This window comes from Hyposmocoma kahamanoa, unplaced genomic scaffold (assembly GCF_003589595.1).
Source record: "Hyposmocoma kahamanoa isolate Upper Pololo Valley unplaced genomic scaffold, ASM358959v1 89, whole genome shotgun sequence".
NCBI classification, from domain to species: Eukaryota; Metazoa; Arthropoda; class Insecta; order Lepidoptera; family Cosmopterigidae; genus Hyposmocoma; species Hyposmocoma kahamanoa.
The window spans coordinates 835,005-856,752 of NW_020654520.1; the positions used below are offsets into that span (position 1 = coordinate 835,005).

Consider the following 21,748-nt stretch of genomic DNA (forward strand, 5'->3'; position numbering starts at 1 on the left):
CTATTTACTAGCAGTCACGAGAGATAGTACAATCTTAGAGTTTCAGTGATAATTTGTAATATCTTCTTTCAGGTACAATAGGACACAAGATAAAAGGCAAGGCATGCGTATTTTTATGCAAAAGGTACCATGTAAATATTGTAAACAAAGAAATATCTTTCTTTTAAGTTAATGTCATTTTTGAGCAAGCTTGTAGTATCCTGGAGCATATCTGCACTTTCCATTTTGTGGACAAAGAACGAAATCAATGAAGGTGATTTCTATTCTCAGACAAACATATACACTGCCGGTTAAAATTTTGATCCCACTTATAAAAAATACCTGCATATGGAATACCATTGTTTTATACCCTCTCGTAAATGCGCTATAATAGCGCATTGTTTCTAAACATCACGAGATTCACGAGCGCCAATGAGATAGAGTCTTTTATATTTTTAAGATCTCCTCGATGCTAAAATATTTTGAGTTTATTTAACGCTAATTAATTTTTAAGGTTGTTTAAGCTTCCTAAAACAAAGTTGTTCATGAACATGAAGATCAAGGTTTAGTGACACCCTTTATTAACGACTCTCACGCACACTAGAGGAATGTCAACACGCAGCAGTACGAACGCACACACTACACATAGAAATTATTTGGATGACGAATGAGCGGTATACGGAAAAACTTAGTTGAGTTTATGTTGTAAATAGAAAACCACCGTGAGACTCAGACATATTAACTAAAAATACTTATATATATATTATAAGTTTATGTTATACTGGAATGTTTTGTTTTCTTAGTGCTTAAAGCACTAAGTAATGTAATTAAAAAAAAAACAGTCTTACTTTAGTCTGAATTTGTGGTTTCTACAGTCAAGACGTCTTGAAAATGGAAAAAGTACGAGAAAGTAGCACCGGACTGCAATCTGCTATCCATTAATTAATACATTGAAACCAAATCTGAAGCTGTGTGTGCTTCTCAACTTAAATTATCGAAGATTTGTGCTCCTCAAACAAATATTCGATACAAGGAAATTGGCAATAATCGCGATCACCCTCGTTCAGGGCAGCCGAGGGGTACCACTACTAATGAGGTAAAGAAATGTCGACCTGTTTTATTAAGTACAGTGAAAACAAAGACGATTAAAGGTGCTGAGTTGTTCAGTCGCTTAGAGGTCCTAAAGCTTAAGTGAAGGCCACATAAGAAGAAGAAATAGATGCAATAGGCTTCTTTGGACTGTTGAATCAAAGTATTTGGTTCAAAAAGAAGCTAATACCTAAAATACCATACTACCTTAAATACCTTTATTATTTATTTATTTTATTATTTAATTTTCGTCTAAACGTATCGCCGGAGAAAAAGATGATACCAGATTGCGTGGTGCCAAAGGTCAAACACAGCGGCGGTTCCGTTATGATCTGGGGTTGTTTTCAAAGGAACGGAAACGGACATTTGGTAGGAATCGAAGGCATTGTGTAAAAAGCAATATAAAATTCATATGACAATGATCCGAAACATCGGAAAGTGCATTGAAGTACGATATGACAATTTTAGTGTCGCGATCAAAGAGTAACGTAGAACTATTCGTGATCGACGTCCTTATATTGTTATATACTACAGCTGGAACAATGTATGTCACAAGACACAATTAAACAAATTAATTGCTCATATGCGAAGACTTGTAAAGGAAATTATATGAATGCAAAAATAATTTCTTCATTTGTAAAGCGTTTTACATAATAAATAAAAATTCTGTTAACATTGTTGACGACTATTTTGAGATGTGTAATATGTGAATGTATAAAATTTTTGACAAATAAACTTTTAGCTTCGTACACATTCAAGTTTATTAGTTTTTTTTAACCGACTTCAAAAAAAAGGAGGTTTTTCAATTCGACTGGTTTTTTAGTATGCATGTTACGCGATAATTCCGGCATTGTGAAACGATTCAGAGACTTTTAAAGAAGGTACCTCAATAGTGGTCCCATTTAAATTTGAAGAAAATATTTTACCTCTAAGGGTGGCAAACTAGGGGATGAATGACTTTTGAGGTCAATTTTTTTAGGACTCTGTACTGAGATTACTTTACATGATACCATGACGGGACGAACAAGTCGCGCCCGTCACCCAGGGACATAAAGTAAGATACAAAAGTAATACAATACTTATTCTTATCAAATACAACTTTATCACTATTTGTTATCGTATGTAGCAGTAGTAGCCAGGAACGTTTTTTGTTAATCTATTTTGTCACTCTCAAAAATTACTTAATGAATATAATCAATACACAATGTAATGCGAAAAACGTATTTTACCAATCCACTACGATAAACTACAACAGCCCAGGTATGACTAATAGTAAATTACGCTGTGGCCCGATTCAATAAAACATAAGAGTAAACACCATAAAGCCCAATTGAAAACATCTTATCAGAGGACACCGTTAAAGAAATCCCCTACAGCAAAAACTAGTTCTTTCGTCACCATAACTGGGCAAAAGGAATTAAGTTAAGAAAATACCCCTTCTACGTTTTTTTTCATCAAGTGACAGGACGAACAAGTCCTGCGCCTGGTGGTAAGCGACACGCCTGTCCATTATAGTTGCAGTGCCTCTCAGATTCTTAAATTGCAAAGATATGACACTGCCATTGTGCCTATCACCCTGAGACATAAGTTGACAAGTCCCATGTGCCTGTAATTTCACCAGCACCCTTTCCCTTCTACAACCGGAACGCAGTAATGCTCACATTATTTTCACTTGTACATGTGTTTTAAATACGAATTCTGTTGCGCCCTCAATTAATTATTATCTCACAGTTTTTCCCGTAACACGAAGGTTGCCTGGAAGATATTGCTATATAGCAATAAGGCCACCTGTTGTACCTGTCTTTTTAGTTTTTTGTATTATTTTGTATTTGTCCTAGGGCCATATTCCAGAACTCTACTCAATGCTCAAGTCAGGATTTGAGTATGGTTTAAAGCACTCGAAATCATACTCAAGTCCCTGCCATTAGGGTCCTATTTCCAGTACTTGTGTTTCCAGTGCAATCCTGACTTGGGCATTGAGTAGAGTTCTAGAATACGACCCCTAGTGTGCAATAAAGAATATTTGTATTGTATTGTATTACTGCTTGGCGGTAGAAATAGGTAAGGTGGCAGTACTTTCCTAGATGAATTCTTTCACAAGGAGCTCTAATGCTACTAAAACCTACCTACGTCCCACTGCTCAGCACGGGTCTCTAAGGAGTTTGCCTCTCATGCGGTTTGGAGACTTCACGGACTATACGTTTACAAAAGGGTTGTGAACCGGCACCGGTAGCGAGAGGCATTGCTACTAAACACACAAACGTACGTAACTTAGAAATTAAAGTCATAAGCTGTGGCAGCTTGCACTTTTGAGTTTTTCCGAATTCATGCGTTAATTTGAAATTTACTTGTAATTTTTAAGTTTATTGAAGATCACAACTTTTGACCACCTTGATATTTAATTATTTTTGTGAAATTACTCCACTGGTTTGTTATAATTATTAATACAAATCGCTCATTTAGTGCAACATTGACTTAATTGCAATTTTGGCATAATTGAATTAAGACTTAATTAATTACATATTAACATCCTTTATCCAAATTTGCCAAAATTACAATTACATCAATGTAGCACCAAATAAGCGAAATATCGAACACTTAGAAAAAATTCCTTCGATCCCGCCGGATTCGAACCAACGTCTTCCAATAAACCGTATTAGACACTGTGCCAACTAAACCACGGAACGAACTAGCGGACCTTACGAATTTATCTATGTGCTTTTTGTAGGTTTTTCGTTTTTAACGAATTTTTTGCTAAAGCGCCATTTGTAATGAAACTATTTCTTCACTCACCTAGATACCTTTACGCTAACAGCCACAGCTTTAATTTAATGTCACATTGTTTCATGTTTGAAATCATTGACTTACAAATAAATGGATGACGGGTCTAATACATAAAACACGAAAAAAATGTCCCAAGTCAACCTATTTAAACGTAGTGACATGTAAAGGAATATGAAAAAGCTAAAACGTTGAATTTAAATTGTAATGTCATCGCAGTACTGTCTAATTTTGCTTGCTTCGCTGTCAGTCGAACAAACGAAGACTAAAGCGTGAATGACGCTCTGTATACGATTTTAACGCCCTATAAGTTCGGACACATTTTAGCGCGGACACGACGTCCGTATAATTGTAAGTTAATGTTTGAAAATTACTTATTTACATCTCTTTAACTAACTTTATTCATACATAGACGAAGCATGAATAAAATTAGTGAACGAAGGCCCGCGTGGGAACTACACTACAGCACAAGCCATCTGATTGTGAGAGTAGGCCTGTGGCTAACAGTGGCATATAAAGGCTAATAATTAATAGTCAAGTACTTGCTGTCACAGGGATTCGAACTATGGACCTCTCGATTTAGAAGTAGCCGTTCACCCATTGGGCTACCAATCGCTCTTTCGTCAAATCGGATATACGATGATAAGGCATTACTAAATAAAAGAGAACGCTGTAATCTGTAAGCAATGCCTTCGCTCTAGATTTCATCGTCCTGGGATTTTTTTGATTGCTAGATATGAAAAGGACGACGGGGGCTTTCCCAGTTTAGTCCATCTTTGTATATATAGACGGTGCCACTTCCAGCAATACCAATCGGAAGTGAACATTCAAACAGTGAAAGTCATAGGAAATCTGATATAACAGCTTCAGCGCAAACAGTAGTTTTAAAAGGCGAGTTGCATTGATGTACCTACAATATATACAGAACTTGAAACTTTTATAGTGGAATGATCTTTTGTTTTAAAGCGTATTATGTATACAAATTATGTCATGACTAATTAATTATAACCAATTTTAGTATACTTTTAACTTAAAACATGTTTTCCTATAGTTATTATGTAAAAATAAATTTAGTATATTTGTAGCCAGAAATCCGGTAAATAGAGCACGTCTTTATCAGTAACTAGAACGTGACAAAAAAATTTAAATGCTAATGTTTAAATGGTAGTAAATAATACATTTTTCTTCATTTACAGGTGAATTTTACATATATTTATAACAAAATGATGGGCACAATAGGAGAAATAGTGCAAAGGCTCTATGAGTTTAAAAAACACATGGACGCGTCTCGAAACAATTTATTTTACGCTGAAGTTCAACTAGAGTCACAAACCATGAATATTAAGGACCTTGTAGATATATCTGTCATCTGGTACCTAATCTACAACTTGCTTTACCACTTCCGCGGCACAAAGGCAATGGAAATCATAAAAGGGATCGCGTGCCTTATCGCTTTGCGTATACTAGCAGAATTCTGGGGCCTGCACACGGTAGCGCAAATATTGGACCACTTCATACAGTGCGGAACGATCGCTCTGATTGTAATTTTCCAACCAGAAATACGCAAACTATTCGAAAACTTGGGGAGAAAGGTATACATTAAACAAAAAACTATAAACTTTAATGACAAAACAATAACTGCCCTAGACGGTGCGATACAATATCTAACGGAACGCAAAATTGGCGCATTGATAACTTTTCAACGGTGCATGAGTTTAGACGAGTACATTGCAACTGGCATTGTTTTGGACGCGGCTATAACTGAGGAGCTGTTGATAAGTATTTTTATACCTAAAGCCCCGTTACATGATGGAGCAGTGATCATTAGAAACGGAAGAATCGTCGTGTGTTCGGCGTATCTGCCTTCGTCGGAGAATTCGCAGATTCCAAAAAGATACGGAACTCGGCACCGCGCAGCGATCGGAATGGGCGAAGTGAGTGATGCAGTCACTGTGGTTGTCTCAGAAGAAACGGGTGAAATCAGTATCACAGCGAACAATGTCTTCTATGACAATGTACCTAAGGAGGAATATCGTAATATTTTGCGCAGAGAATTGATTCAGAATGAAAACTCTGGCGAAAAGCTTAAGATGTAACTTAATTTAACACCGACGTATGAGTCTCAAGTTTGAATGCATTTAATTGATACTTGTAACGCAAGATAATAATAAATGTGTGAAGTTTTTGATTGATATCTATAATATTTATTAAATAAGCCAACTATCTTAAAGTATTAGTAACAAAGAAGTTACCTTAATATGTCTTTATGTTTTAACGAATAAAAATTGAAATCATAGAAATCATTGCAGATCTTTATTTGTAGTGTGCAATGCAATCAACTTCTCGGTCATTCTCGGTGTAGTGTTCACTACTACAGATGTGTCTTTACCCAACAAATATCCGTCAAAGGATAAATATCCAATAAATATTCGATTTCACTGAGTATTTATCCTAAAACATGGATAATTATTTTTGTGTTTTTATAATAAAATTCATTTGAATTAATTTTTTATTAAATAATTACGTACGATTACTTCTTATTTTGCCATCGTTTTATGTATCATCCTGTTTTAGTACCAAAGTTTTTCGAGCCGATAACATCTCACCAATGGTAGGAATGTAAAATAATTGCAACATACTCACCTAAACTTTTATCAACATAAAAGCTGGCTGGTATAGAAAATTCGATTGACAAAAAGTTATCAAATGAACTGTAACCCTTGAGCTAACCTATCCTGCGACCCCACTTTATGGTCTTGGGGTCTACTGCGTACTAAATAAAGTTATGTCATGACTTGAAATAGCCCAAGGATTCTCTTTCACATTTCACACACAAAATCTGCTATATCATATATATGAGCTGTGTACAGTTTTTTTTAAATAAATATTGAACAACCGAAAATCCTTATATTCTATACACGAAGCTGGACAACTGTACAATAACGGACCAACATAGTAACTTTTAAAAAAATTGCAGCTGATTAATATTGTGTGGAGACAATTTTTTTAACAAACTACGCATTTAAAAAATAATAAGGTTCACGCAAAAATACAGGGATTTATTGTAATAAAAACCATTCTTTTCATTACTGCGTATAGAAAAAAGTATAACAAGCAATGTACTATACGTACATGCTACTAAATTGTATCAATGTTTACAATTAAGCTTAAAAACATACTTCGTTTTACTAAATATAAGAAATAAACTACGATTTAAAATATTTATCCTCGTTTTTAGTTAAATAACGAGTAAAAATGGATATTTATCCTGAGTATTTATCCGAATGATATTTATCCATGACCCATCTCTATTCACTATCCAATTTCCGTCGCAATTTTTATTGTTTAAATGAAAAGTATAGTATCGTGTAATATTTCACAATACGATAATCGAATATTAAATAATATTGCACGATAAAAAAATCGAATACTTAAATAATGAAAACTGCTACGGAAGTTAGGTCGTGAACACTAGTCCGAGAATGAACGCTTAAATGTACATGTTTGTATACAATTTTGCGACCTCCAGCGCCCTCTTTATTTTTACCGACGAAGTTTTACGTAAACCTACTACTGTACTAAATAGTCGGTCTCGGTCAACTCTAGAGAACGCAATAAATCACTGTATATCGCATAGATGGCGTGGCACACCAAAGAAACATCGCAGCGAAATGTTATCAAATAAAATATTTAGACATACATATATACGAACGCACGAGTACAAAAAAGCTAATTAGTGATTAAATTCTAAAGAATATCATGTGACTCACCTCAACACCAGTTACTCCAAGAGCAGTTACCAAATTGGGAGTCATCCTGAACGGGACCTTCTCCGGAACACGCAGTGTCTTCCCTTTCTCGAAGCACACGTTATAATCTATATGCACCACTTCACCAGACGTCAAGTCCACCAACACATTGTCCAAATGTCTGTCTCCCAGGCCAATGATGTACCCGATAGTGCTCATCACAGCAACCGAATAGCTGTACCGTCGCGTCATTTGCCACCAATGCTCAGGCGATACGCTACTGCACCACAGCTCACGCCACAACAAATCATTCGGAGTTTCCGCAGCTAACTCTTGCATTACTTGCTTCAGAATCGATACCGGCCATTCTTTTCTATTCTCAGTCGAAATACCAGCTTCTTTTAACAATGGATTCAGCTTGTTATAGAACAATTCGGAAGGACGTAACACATTGACAGTTTTATTCGTTTTCGCAGATAGTATAGCTGCTTCACGGTTCTGCCAACGTTTGTACAGAGCGAATAGAGGCGTTACATTGTCGACCCAACTGATCAAACCTGAGCGTGGTCCCAAAGGAATCACAGAATAGTGACGAGCTCTATATGTTTGGTTATCGTTGTTTTCAGAATCTCGCGCCATCATAGTATTTGTTATAGATAGCAATTGCATTATTCTCTCGTCGAGGTGTAGATCTTCCAGACCTTTGAACAGGTACGTATACGCTTTGCCGTCTGACCCGTAAAATACCAACTTTTTAGGTCTAGTTTTGGTCGGTAATATTGCAACATTGTTTTCAACTGATTTTATAGTCACTCTAATGGCTCTCTGATGCGTGTGTACTCCGGGCATTGTAATTACAGTGTTTTTCAAATCAGCTAACACTGGGCTTATATCGGACATCTTCAGAATGTATGAAGTTCTCTTGTTAACTTTCTGTTGAAGTTTAATTTGTAACTGTTTCAGCGGTGCCCAAGATTCTTGTGGTTTCTCCGGATTTGCCGGATTTTTCAATTTATCAATAACGTCAACAATAAGACCTTGAAATCTGTTCTGAAACGCAACTTCATGCGGTGTTTCAGGCTTAGCAGATGTGATTTGATGTAGATGTTCTAACACGTAGACTAACGGTTCAAATATTATACGGTGTTTTTCCTTGATTAGTTTTTCTTTGTCTTCAGCTGATAAGTTTTCATTGTTCTTAACTTTAGCTACTTCTGCATCCAATTGCTGTAGTCTCTTACTGAATTCAGTATGATGTTGAACCAGAGTCCCGAGGCATAATTCGTCCCAAAGCAAGTTTATTCGTTGTAACTCCTTTACCAACAGTTTTACCTGTAAAATTGTCGTTGGAGCTTGTTTCGCTAAAGTTTCGACCATGTCCAGAAAACATGAGTTTAATTCGTTGTTAATAACTTTGTCACTGGCGGCGTCTTCAGGATCATTATTTTCTTCACTACTTTCTCCGTCGTTTGAAAGGTAAGATCGTGCCATGCTAAGATCTGGTAAGTCACTTTGCTCATTTTCTACAGCCCCAACGACAGCAGGGAAAGTAATCAAATGTGGTGTATCTTCCGCCAGGCGACACAATAAATCAGACACGCATTTTCTGACATACGTTTCAGGGTGATTAAGCCTCGAGAAAAGTTGAGGAATTATAACTTTCCACGGTTGAGTAGGGGTGTTTGCAAGACCTGATTCAAGCACAGTTTGTAATTCCATGGCATGTTTCACAATTAAACGTAAAAGCCGAAGAGTGGCATTAACAACGGCGTTTTCTCCACTATGGTTTATGTAGTCAGAGGCACAGATTAGCTGCAGGAATTTAAAGTATGCGTCAGCTGACAGTTCAAAATATGAAAAGACTCTCTTTTGCGCTTGTCGCCAAATGTCCACCAGCAATGCGAGGTGTTCAGGAAATGCGTTACTTAGCGATGGCACAGTGCGTAGTTGACTCTCGATCATTTCCGACGTATTGATCTCATTCCAATCAATGTCTTCATCGTCACACGTCGCCTTTGTTTTAGACAGTATTTCGCAAACTGCTTCGAAGTCTTTTGGTGAACAACCTATCATTACGCTTTCTATTTGCAGTTTATCATTTTCAGTGAGTTGTTCTCGTGTCTTAGAGCTGAACTCTACCATTTTGCGTCCCCATCTGAAACACCACGCAGCAAAGTTGGCCCACGCTTTGGCTAGCCCAGGACATTGATTAACACCAAATTGCAAGAGTTTTCCCACTGCAGAGTCTGATAAAGGAATAACGTTTTCAGAAATATTATTGTCGACCAATCCGATCTCAGGAAGTGCAGATACTAACTTCAGCAAAGGCGAATCAACTTCTAGGATATTTTCGTTGTCATTCTGCACCCACTTAGATAAAGTGAGAAGCATTCTAGTACCCTTCTCTTGTAGTTCATAGCTTGGCTCACCCATAGCTAGTCTTTGTGAAAATCCAAGGGAAATGCTTGCGCACAAATTGATAGCTCGAGTTTTAGTGTCTTCCTTCTCATATGTCAACTTACATAATTCAGTCAAAGCAGAAGCATTATTCAAAGTCCAAATATCCAGGTCATATGTGTTGCTGGAAACTAGTAGAACGTCACTTAATTCTTCCAAGTCATTGATATTACCCAAACACATTTGAAATGCTGGGTTCTGTTTGAAATGTTTGGTGAGCTCTCCCTTTGCCATCATAAAATTGGCGTTTTTTCGTGCACATTTTACCACATCTAAACGAATACATTCCGCGTAAAATGTATTTTCTTCTGTAGTATTCAGTTTACAGAAGTATTGATTCCACCATAAAATACGACTTAAGTTCTTCATGTCTGTTCCGTATTTGTTATCTTTCATGGCCGATGGCTTAAATGGATTAGATACAGACCTCCCATTTCTGATTATGTTTCGCAAACCATGATTTGCTAATTGTAGCAGTGCTACTTCTTTCAAGAAATAGACAGCGTCCGTTCTAGAAAACTCTTCCGTGCTTGAGTTCAGCAAAGCTTCGCATTCTTTTAACAAGCCGTCATATTTTTCAGAATAATCTGTGTAATACATATTAATGGCAGAACAAATTAAAGTCGATTCAATTTTGTTAAGCAACCCTTGGTAAGAGCAAGTATTTTTCGATATTTCATTTGCTTCAGTATCCAAGACGTCCCAATTGCACAGATCTGCTGGCATGGCTCCTCCTTCTTCGAATATCCTTAAAGCAGTGAGAGAATCCCACTGGGAGTTTTGTTTGTTGTTCTGATGCTCATTATTTTTCCATTCTTCCATATCATCCCAGTTCTGTATGTTTTTGTAGCTGTCCATTATTTGTTCATCAATAAATTTTACGCACCTCGTGTCAACTTGAGGTTTATCGAACTCTTTCTTTTCGTCTTGTGATTTATTCAGTTTTTTGTAGAATTCCAATGCTACTTCATGTCGAGAATTGGCTTGCTCAGCCGCTCCTTTCAGCCACAAGAACTTCTTGTCAAATGTATTTTTGATCCAAACGTAAAGCCCGTGTAAAACTTCAGGTTCTTGAATTTTTATTAAAGCTCGTGTGACACTCATAGTGATGGCTTCCACATCAATATTGGTGTTAGAATTTGCCGCAGTTTCAAGTATGAGTGAGGCGTGGTATATTGCAGCACCAAAATGGCCAGAGTATAAGCTCACAGCTAGGGCTGCCGGACGAACTCTTGTCAGCCATTCTCTGCAAGTCGACCGATTCGTATGGAAGAATGTTCTCACAGGCTTGCACACGGCTGGCAATACCGACGCTGTCCCTTCAGCTGCGTTATAAATGTATTTTTCGAGAAACATCATAAACTCAGTGATCCAACGCGACCTCACTTGCTCGGCTACCACAACGTCAACCAACTTTTGCTTTTCGTTAGCGACGTACTTCGTTTCTAAGGATGACGTTTCGCGTGCTATTGCTTTCAAAGCACCTTCGATTTTCATAAATGTCTCTTGCGGTTTTCCTAGCACTGTTCTCAATTTTAATGTAACGCAAGTTTGAGCCAACTCTGACAGTGCCCAACCAATACAGATAGAAGAAAAATTTGTAGCACACTCACGGAAAAACAGTAGGTTGTTTTCATCTGATTCATGTGTCTGTAGAGGCCACGACGTCAAAAATGCATCTATTAAATAGATCTTGTCATCAAATGTAAGTTGAAGGAGACAATCCATTATTACTTTGAAATGCTGCTTGGATAAAGATGTGAATGAGCCCTTCATTAAATATTCTTTGTATGAATTCATTTTAGTGTCATTATTGAGCACACTAAGGTTGACTTTGCGGCTAGTAAACACTTTAATAACTTGTTTATCAAGTTCCATCAAAACAATGTCCCAAGGCAATTCAAACAACAATTCTTTGCATATATTTGACAAAATTTTGTTATTATTATCAAGGTGCAGAATGCATATTCTAGCAATCGTCTTTGACACCATGACATTCCAACTGAGGCTTTTATTTTTCAGTAAATGCTGGCAATTTCTCATTACGAGTAACACAATGTTGTCGTCAAAAGTATAAGCCAGTGATAACATGTTGGTCACGAGAACAATGAACCCTTTAGACATGCTCACAATTGGTAAATATTTGTCCAATTGACAAAATATGTCTGATATCCAATGTAGAACAAGCAACAAACTTTCTTTTGATGCGTCTTCATCCAATATAATGCTGAGGGTATTCAATATGATAGCAAGATGCCCCGACGTAGGGCTTGAGCCAGAAACTTCACCCAGATTTAAAGTTGATAAGCCAAATATGTCATTAGCTCTCTGTTGAGTGTTAGTTACAAGATCAGTTGAAGCAATAAAATGGTTGTTTCTCTTACAGTGAGAATACAGTAAGTACACGATGGAATATTGAAGTGCTGGCTTTACTTTTAACAAAGTGTCATCATGTGGACGCATTTTGATTGCTAACAATTCTAAAATGCTTGGTTGCAATGCCCACAATCCAATAATGGAATTACTTGCATTAGCCAGTTCAGAGAGGCATTGTAGGTAAAATATAACATTTTTCTCTGCTTCATCATCTGCTACTTCTTCACCATATTCTGGCTGAATTATTTGTACATTCGGGACAATAACTGAATATGAATTCTGTATGTCTGTCAGAACAAACTTGTACGTCTCCTGCAGAAGTGGTATATTTTTCAAATTCAACAGATTGCTATATACAGACATTACTCCTCTTTGAATTTGGATGCTTTCAGAATAACGCAATGGTCGCAACAGTGATTCAGTCCCTATTGTTTGAGTAATAAATTCAATAGGCAAGTTGGAAGCTATCTCTTTAATAACTGTAGATATCAAATTGATGATGCTGAGGCAAACATGCTCATCCACTTTCAAATACCTTGTCATTTCCATGGCGATCATTGAGAATAGGGCAGAAGAGCAAGATGATGATTTCCCTTGCAGATATTTTAATAAGAGAGTAAGGCATTCATTTCCAGCCAGTATTAAGTCAGAATCAGTGTCCTCATCTAATGTTTTACCTAAAACTTGTAGGACTTTAGTCATAGCATCCGTTAGAAATGACCAAGAGACGGTTTGAGATGCAGAGGGATTCAGTAAACTTCCCAAACTCTTTACAACAGTGTTGAAAACATTCAGAAATGATGTAATCTTTTGAATGCAGTCCTCCAGTGAGTTTGGTTCAGTATCAGCATCGCTTTTATTGGAGTCCATGTCATTAGAATAGGCTACCATGTCCTCTAAAAACTGATTCAATAAATTGACTGAAAACCCAATATTTGCTTGCCAATGGCGGCTCAGTTTGAACAGAGACTGAAGTGCAAAATCCTTAATTTTTTTTGGTTGTGCATTGTCCACATGCCAACCAACTAAAATATCAACCGTGTCAACAAAGTGGTTGGCAAATTGTTCTGGATAAGAGTTGGACATAACAATCATGGCATTCACAGCAGCCATAAACACATCTGCAGAATCCGTGCCTTCAATGATGCCCTGGAGACGCTCCAAAGTAATGTCAGCAAAATCACTTAAGTTTGGTGTCTGGTAGTCTAGTTGGAAAGTTTCAGTAAATGACAAAGTTAACAAGTGCTTTATAGAGGTGTTGTGCACTGCATACGTTGATGCAATCCATTCTAAGTGTTTTCTGAAATCAGGCCCCATGACATACCCAATCCTGCCCAGCACGACAGCTGCACTTTCCTTTGTTTCAGGGCCAGGAGCGTCATACAACACGTCCAGCAGAGATTCCACCAAAATATCATAAGATCTTCGTATATATCTGGCATTCTCTGGCAACATGACTGCATCTTGCAGTTTACTGCAAATGACGAGAGATTTCTCCACATCTACCTCGGCGCACAGGCGGCGCAAGAGTTTGGAAATGCGAGGGTCCTCAGGCAGGTTCACGGCTAACTCTGGTCTCTCGTAAAATTTGTTACTACTTCCTTGTGACCAGGAGTCGTTGTTGGGTGGTCCTAACGGTTCGTGGTACTTATATGGAATATCAGCTGAGTCGCGGTCACAGCGAGGCGGGAAACCGCCGCGACCTCTTCCACCGCCGCGGCCGCCGCCCCGTGAATGGCGGAACTCTGTGACCCTGCCCCGAGGTCTATACCGGCCATCTCGCTGGGGACCCCCAAACGAAGAAGGCGCATCATACGACCCAACATAACCTCTGACCTTATCATCCGTAGTGTTTTCCTGCGCGATCTCGTCGTGTTCCCTACCATCTGGAGCCTCCGAACCTTTTGTATTTTTCACTTTACTACTTGCAGTGGTGGATAACATCACTGGAACTTTTATTCGGTGAGTAAATAAAACCACACATGGCCGTAAAAATTACGACAAAATACGATAAAAACAGACGTTGCTCAACGGAACTGACAAACAACTGGAAAACGTCATAGACAAAATGATAACTGTCAAACATCTCCACGATTTAACTGATTCTTGAACGAACAAAATTAATCTGTTTAAACTTTACAGTTTGTTGAGATATTACTTACATTCGCATACATTATATACACCGGTCGTACACTCGTTCTGGTTTGTATTAAATGATAATAATATTTTTGAGATAATTTGTTATTTTTAAACGCAGTTATTCTCGAACGAAGTCACGAATATTAAATTAACGAACGAAAATGAAAACGCCATAAATATAACCTTCAAATTAGTGTAACAACACGATCCTCTTGTATTAGTAGTTTGTGATGATCCCAAAAAACTTGATAGTAGAGTTAATTGTTAAAAAAAGTAATTAATAAAAAACCAGAATCTACAACGATGAAGGCTGCTAAACATACTCTTAATTTCAAAGGTATGTTTTTTTTATAGAAACGTCTTGTACTTAACTATTAAGTATACTTATACTCTTATTTTGCAGCTCTTGAATTGCAACTCACGGAAGAATCTACAGCTCCACATGTAATATATTTGAAGGAACATTCAGTCAGGGAACATACGAAGGATAAACCGCAAGGACGAACTTTATTAGCAGTCAATATACCACCTTATGTAGACGAGAAGGGCATCAAAAACGCATTTAGACATGCTGGTCCCATAGAGTCCGTCCAGTTCTTATTAAAACCCTCCACTGCAGAAGTAAAGCCTATGAAAAAGTTCCTACCAGACCCTGAAAAAACTACATTTAAAACTGCATACATAGTCTTTGAAAAAGTAGCACAGCTAGACAAAGCATTGAAGTTATCAAAACTAGAACCCATGAACTCTGAAAATCATACATTAAAAATAGGATTAAAGAAAACGATAGATCAGTATAACAATGATGTCCTACAACCTAAAGCTTTGAAAGAAAAAGTTGAAACATTTATGGAAAGCTATGATGAATATGTTAAAAAAGAGGAGACGAGGGAGAAAAAATTTGAAGAAGAAGATGACGAAGGATGGGTGACAGTTACAAAACGGGGTAAGGTCCAAAGTTTTGCCAGAACAGAAAAAATTGAAAACAAAATCAAGGCAAAAGAGGAAAAGGGGAGAAAACGCAAAGAGTTAAAGAACTTTTACACCTTCCAAATACGAGAATCCAAAATGAAGCACATTGTGTCACTAAGACAAAAGTTTGAAGAAGACAAAAAAAAAATTGCTCAGATCAAGCAAAACCGTAGGTTCAAGCCATTTTAAAATAAATAACAAATTTCTTATCACAGGTTTTTATTTCAATATTCATCTCTCTTATTTAGGTTAACAATATGAAAATTCCTTAAACATGAAAATCTTTCAGATACATTATAGGTGTGGAATGCTATCTAAACACTTACAATGTGTACATATTTTGTACTTGCATCATTAACTCAATTTATAATAGCAGGTTCATTAAATAACGAGTCTTTATAACAAAAACTATGATTTCCTTAGTAGTCTTTTTAAAATGGAGTTCATATACATATAACTTAATAAATAAAATTACATATATTGTCAAATAGTCGCCTGGTGCGTATTCATAATGATCCTAATCAGTCGATTTTCAGGCAGGTTTGTCAGTAGAGACAGCAAGTTGCTAACATTGCCATACACACAACCGTTGGCGAGGGCTACTTGTATTGATTGGCCCATTCGATCAAGGCAGTCCTGCGAACCATAACACATTTGATGTTAATGATCAAATTAGTATTATTTCAATTATTTCATGTACCACTTTATATAAATAAACAACAAGTTTGATATCATGGCTAAGGAGAAAATTTTGCTAAAAGCTAACCATACAAAAAAAATTGACAACCTGTAATTTGCTATCAGTAATTACATTGCCTCCATTCTGTACTATCTGTTGAGCATATATTAGTACTATTGGTATCAGTGCAGACAACTGCTGTGCGTTCACCGCTGTGGGGGGCCCATGTGTTCGTCTTCCAGCCCGTAAGCTCTGGAGCACTCCAAGTTGCAGCTTGATATAGAGCTCGGACTCTGTGTAATGTTTATTTGTAACAGGCTTTATGTGGTCTTTGATGCCTTCTATTTTGATTTTCTTTGCTGGTATTGGTATTTCTACCATTTCTGAATCTGTAGGGACAAAAAATACACATTTGACCTATTTTTGTTTTTATCTGTCACATAGAAGAGACAGTTAGGATCAAAAGTAATCAAATACTTAAGATACAAACTTGACCATTATTTGTTAGGCTTATTATTATGGATTTATATAATAAAACCAATTACATATACTCTACAGTACTCTCTGAATATAAAAAAACATTTTTTTTTTGTATAAATAATTAGCTGTGAGTGCAAACGCTTTTACTATAGTAATTTCCATTTTCATTCTATTTTTTTACACACAGTGTAAAAAATGTATACATATTTAAGGTATAACTGCATTAATATGTAAACAAAATCCATAATAATCAAATGATTTTGATGTTTTATTCTTTTGCCAACATAGTCATTCAAAATATTTTATGACTTTAATGAATAACATGATAATTTAATTTATGTATGAACAAATTGAATTTTAATCTATATACATTCAAATGCAGGGAACTATTTATTATGAAATCAGCTACTTGGTTGAATGCACTAGTCATGTTTCGCCTTTTTCATTAAACCAAAGCATGCATACAATTAATTACAATAATTAATACTGCGATAAAGTTTACCATCATCAACATATAAAGGAGCCAATGCACACCAGTGTATGAGTCCAGATAAAGGTGTAACGGCCGCCATTGGGATAGCTCCCACTGGCAAAGCTGCTGGATTTAGCTGGGCTGACATGCAGAGAGATGGATTTGAGAACACCTGAAAATTACAAAGCAAAATTCAAAAACACACTTCACTTTTATTTTATGCATAATAAGTAATAACTTTGTCTATAAATAGTGATTTCAATAGGCCTTGTGTAAACAATTTGTAACTTTGAAAGCATCGCAAACAACCTATGCTTATAATGCTTACTCAAAAAAATGTATTAAATATTGATTGTTAAGATACAATAAATAATGGATAACTGACCCAAGATGTAATGACTTCTAACAAATTTTTGGGTGGTAACTTTTTTATTCCCTGGACGTCTTTCATATAAAGCTCGGTGACTGCAGTAATAAAGTTAGCAACAAATTGTGGTGCAGTGTTTGCAAGCGACTTTAGGGCCAGCTGGTTGGATGTGTTTAGATGAAAATGATCTCTTATTATGTTTTCTGCAAGCTGGAGAGATTGAAGAGAAGAACAGCCCATCTGTTGCAACCATACACCTACAGCTAGAAGGACCTGAAAATATAAGCATTTAGAATTACGTCAACACGAATATGCTCTAAAATGTCTTTTACTACAGGGTTTCTGTGGGTCTGCTCTATACTAGCTTAAATAAAATGATATGATTGTGTGATGAATTATTATTCATAGTCATCACTACGTTTTTGGAAGTATTCATAATTTTTTATTCATAAGTCATCAGTGCGTTTTTACTGGGACAGTATGGGAAAATACTAAACCAAAGAATATACATACTGTGCGGACCGATTACGAATTCAATTTGCTAGCAATTATATAATTTTTTTTCGTATACCTACTTACAGGTGTACTAGACGCTGAAACAGCCATACTAGCGAGAATGCTTAATATTTTCAATCTCCGCTGACCTTCCATACCACCGAACAACGACAAGAATATCGTATTTTTCGTGGTCTCGCTGCTACACGACGACAAATACTCGCAGATTACATCTATGAGCTGTAATTCCTGAAGAGGATTGAGGCCTCCGCTGCGTCTCCCGCCCCGACGATCACTCTCGCAAAATACAAATTCTGTCATAATTTCCATTGCTATATCCATCTGTTTGTTCGTGGGAGCTGAGCGTCCTACTAATAATTGCTCTAGAACAATAAATATTCGTTTTAAGAAATTTATTAATTGTTTAAAGAGAAATGAGGACTAAAATATTTTGCAAATATAGGAAATATAACCTCACCAATTTTTATAAGTGCTTCTTTTGCACTAGCTGGAAATTCATACTTTCTTAAGGCATGTTTTATGTCTGATATAGACATTTTTGTTAGTCTATTCGACCTAAAATCAACTAAATGAGACTTCACAATAAGACTGAAAAATGTAAGATTTGTTTGGCAAATTACAAAACGCTTATGAATTAAATTTTGGTTTAGGACAAAGTAGTAGACAACACAAAAACATTGCAGATTTCTATAGCTCTTATTCACTCACGCATTCCGTGTACTCTGTTTTTGGTACTGTTTTTTCCATTGGAAAAGGCAGAGGCACTATAATAATGCGCATACAGACAAGACTCAAGGGTCGTATTCACGTAGTATCTCTTATTAGTTTGTGCACATTAGAGATGGGTCGTCGACGCGTTTTCCGTTAACGAAACGCAACCGTCCATCGTCGACGATCAACTAGTCGGTCAACTAGTTAAATTTGTCGACTAGTCTGTCATTCAGCTTAAGTTGATTTTCGTTCGTAAGACGAGTTTAACTGAATCAACTAAAGTAGCTTTTGAGAATATGAACTATAGTTTTGGAAATTAATTCATTTCCAACGTTTAACATGAGCGCGGCTATCGACGCTTTTAACATACTGCAATAGAGTTTAATTCCGATAGATTCAAGGGCATTGCGTCACAACGGGCGCAACGTCTCTCTCTCGTTCTAGCGAATTAACTACACCGTCATCCTTTTTGTATATTGAATGCACTATTGCAATCATAAATAGCATAACAGACTTATCTTACTTCATCGCACATATTCAAATATCAACTTACAATTACAGAATTTAAAGTTCAAAATAATTTGTCTATGTAATTCTATGTATAATTCGACTAAGTCCGCACGTTCGTCTCGTGACGCAGAGCGTTGATTAACGCGTGGACTCTCCGTTTAACCGTCTACGAATTCTACTAGTTAACCGAAGAACGGTAGACCGTAGAAACGTCGATTGTTGATTCGACTAGTTCAGTTCGTCCATTCAACGCCCGCCTCTAGTGCACATGTCTAACTGTCACCATCCATACTATTGCTATTTATGTTGATGGTGATGCTGATGCGCGATTTTCCGTAATTTTAAGTTATTTAAGTGTTTTTTAACAATGGAGGTGCTAGTGGCTAACGTGGATCATATTAAGTTTGACATAGATTATGCATTAGAAGAGCAATATGGGGCGCTACCTTTGCCCTTTCCTGGAATGGACAGTAAGATTTTTTTTTATAATTTCCATAATTTTAATTCAAAATTAGTATACAGTACAAGGTCTGTCTTGCTCTAGATAGCTTATTCAAAACCTTTAGTCACGCTCAGAAACAGATCAGCCACAATATTTTAATTGTCTCGTAGAATCCACGGCAGCAGTATGCGAATTCTTCAGCCAGCCTCAGGGCTGCGGCAACGGGCCACAATGCCCGTATAGACACGTCCGTGGTGACCGCACAGTTGTTTGCAAGCATTGGCTGCGAGGTCTTTGCAAAAAAGGCGACCAATGTGAATTTCTTCATGAATATGACATGTCTAAAATGCCTGAATGCTACTTCTATGCTCGATTCCATGCATGTCATAACAAGGAATGCCCTTTTTTGCACATAGACCCTGAAAGCAAGATTAAAGATTGTCCTTGGTAAGTCCATGTTTCACAAATGTACAAATATACCTATCATTTTCAAATCAAACTGCATATTTATATAGTTTCAGATTTACAAAAAGATTTTTCTTTAGAATAAAAATATATAATGCACAGATAGAGAGTACAGCAAAGATGTTTGGAGGGTGCAGTGGAGGGTTCTTGCTCTGAAACAGGGCAAGAACTATTTAAAAATTTTGTTAACCACTTTAATTAAACTTTTGAAAAAGAAGTTTAAATAAGCTTCGAAAATTAACAGTTGATTTGTTACACTAGACCAGCATATGTAAATGTGATTTTTTGATATTTGTAATTTCCAGGTATGACCGTGGTTTCTGCAGGCATGGTCCTCATTGCCGACATAGACATGTTCGTCGTGTTCTCTGCATCAACTACCTTGCAGGATTCTGTCCTGAAGGGCGCAGCTGCAAGTTCATGCATCCACGTTTTGAACTGCCTGCACCACCTGAGCAGACGAAGGATGCCAAACGACTGCCTATATGTCATTATTGCTCTGAAGTAGGCCATAAGGCTACTACTTGCAATAAAATTCCACAAGAGGTAAATTGCTTTCGCAATGGTATTGAATTTTCCAGATCTACATTATTTACACTTAACAACAGATTATCTAGCCTACATTTGAAAACCTAAGATAGATAATATAGTGAAACTCTATGTATTTCAGCAAAGAGAAGCAGCTCAAAAACAAGAAGAGGCACGTTACAGAGCCCTTGGTTATGTGAAACCAGTCAACGAACATGATGATGGAGGCATGCAAAACAACCCTATGCAAAGATTACCACGAGCAATCCATAAACCTCTGGAAGAAGTGACATGCTTCAAATGCGGGACCAAAGGACACTATGCAAACAAATGTCCTAAGGGACATCTGGCGTTCTTATCAAGTCAGAACCAAAACAACAATAACTTCAAAAAACCTAACTAATATAGATATGGTACACCAACCCGACTTCTCCCATTAAATAAATGGCGGTACATAAGACCTGAATATTTTGGTGCAAGACTTGTTTGAAAGTTTTTCACACTAAGTGAAATTACTCTAAAAAAATTTATTGGATTGTGTTCTAATTAATGCATGTACAGAACTGTAATTAGGCGTGTAATGTTTTCCCCATGTAATCATTCCCGAATAAATGGGCGTCGTCCTCGTCCCAAATTTTTTTTTTCATTATTTTAAGATATTAAAACAAAAAATAGCTAGATAAATTGAACATGAAACGAACAGTACTAAATTATGTAGAAATATGTGCGTCGATTACACGGAGAAAGAAAGAAACGAGTAGCTCTCTACGTAACAATCTTGCATCTGTCTTTGAGTGTTTATTTGACACGATTTAACACAATAAAGCGCATTTGTCAAGGCGTTAGCATTAGAGATGGGAAAAACTGCTTATTAATTTAAACGATTAAGCGTTATGCTTTTTTAAACGCTTTTTAGTTTGAAGCCAACAAAACCGTTTAGAAAACGTTTAAGTGCATAGACTTTTATGTTAAAAAAGCTTGCAACGTTGTGTTGATAGCGAAACGCAAGAGTAGACCACTCAAGGTTTTAAGATAA

At 36.7% G+C, this 21,748-nt stretch overlaps 4 protein-coding genes across 4 annotated transcripts in view; 2 read left to right on the forward strand and 2 right to left on the reverse strand.

Annotated features, from left to right (window-relative positions):
• Positions 1-14,378, reverse strand: part of LOC113236140 (serine/threonine-protein kinase SMG1) — a 172,961-nt gene extending 158,583 nt beyond the window's left edge. Inside the window, exon 1 of the mRNA XM_026472141.1 lies at positions 7,620-14,378. Coding sequence (XP_026327926.1) covers positions 7,620-14,375 — 6,756 coding nt within the window. The 5' untranslated portion in view covers positions 14,376-14,378. The remainder of the gene's footprint in view (positions 1-7,619) is intronic.
• A 397-nt stretch (positions 14,379-14,775) lies between these two features.
• On the forward strand, positions 14,776-15,731 carry LOC113236146 (ribosomal RNA-processing protein 7 homolog A). Its single transcript, XM_026472148.1, has 2 exons — positions 14,776-14,907; positions 14,974-15,731. Exons 1-2 carry the CDS (start codon positions 14,874-14,876, stop codon positions 15,729-15,731), a joined length of 792 nt encoding a protein of 263 aa, XP_026327933.1. The 5' UTR covers positions 14,776-14,873.
• A 22-nt stretch (positions 15,732-15,753) lies between these two features.
• Positions 15,754-18,845, reverse strand: LOC113236144 (uncharacterized protein C7orf26 homolog). The gene is made up of 6 exons (XM_026472145.1): positions 18,514-18,845; positions 18,120-18,418; positions 17,559-17,813; positions 17,204-17,345; positions 16,330-16,610; positions 15,754-16,178 (listed from the first exon to the last, which is right to left on the reverse strand). The coding sequence occupies exons 1-6, from the start codon at positions 18,590-18,592 to the stop codon at positions 16,026-16,028; spliced, it is 1,209 nt and encodes a 402-aa protein (XP_026327930.1). The 5' UTR covers positions 18,593-18,845; the 3' UTR covers positions 15,754-16,025.
• Positions 18,846-19,530: 685 nt separating this feature from the next.
• LOC113236145 (cleavage and polyadenylation specificity factor subunit 4) lies at positions 19,531-21,317 on the forward strand. The gene is made up of 4 exons (XM_026472147.1): positions 19,531-19,747; positions 19,890-20,166; positions 20,490-20,730; positions 20,855-21,317. The coding sequence occupies exons 1-4, from the start codon at positions 19,645-19,647 to the stop codon at positions 21,113-21,115; spliced, it is 882 nt and encodes a 293-aa protein (XP_026327932.1). The 5' UTR covers positions 19,531-19,644; the 3' UTR covers positions 21,116-21,317.
• The last annotated feature ends 431 nt before the right edge of the window (positions 21,318-21,748 follow it).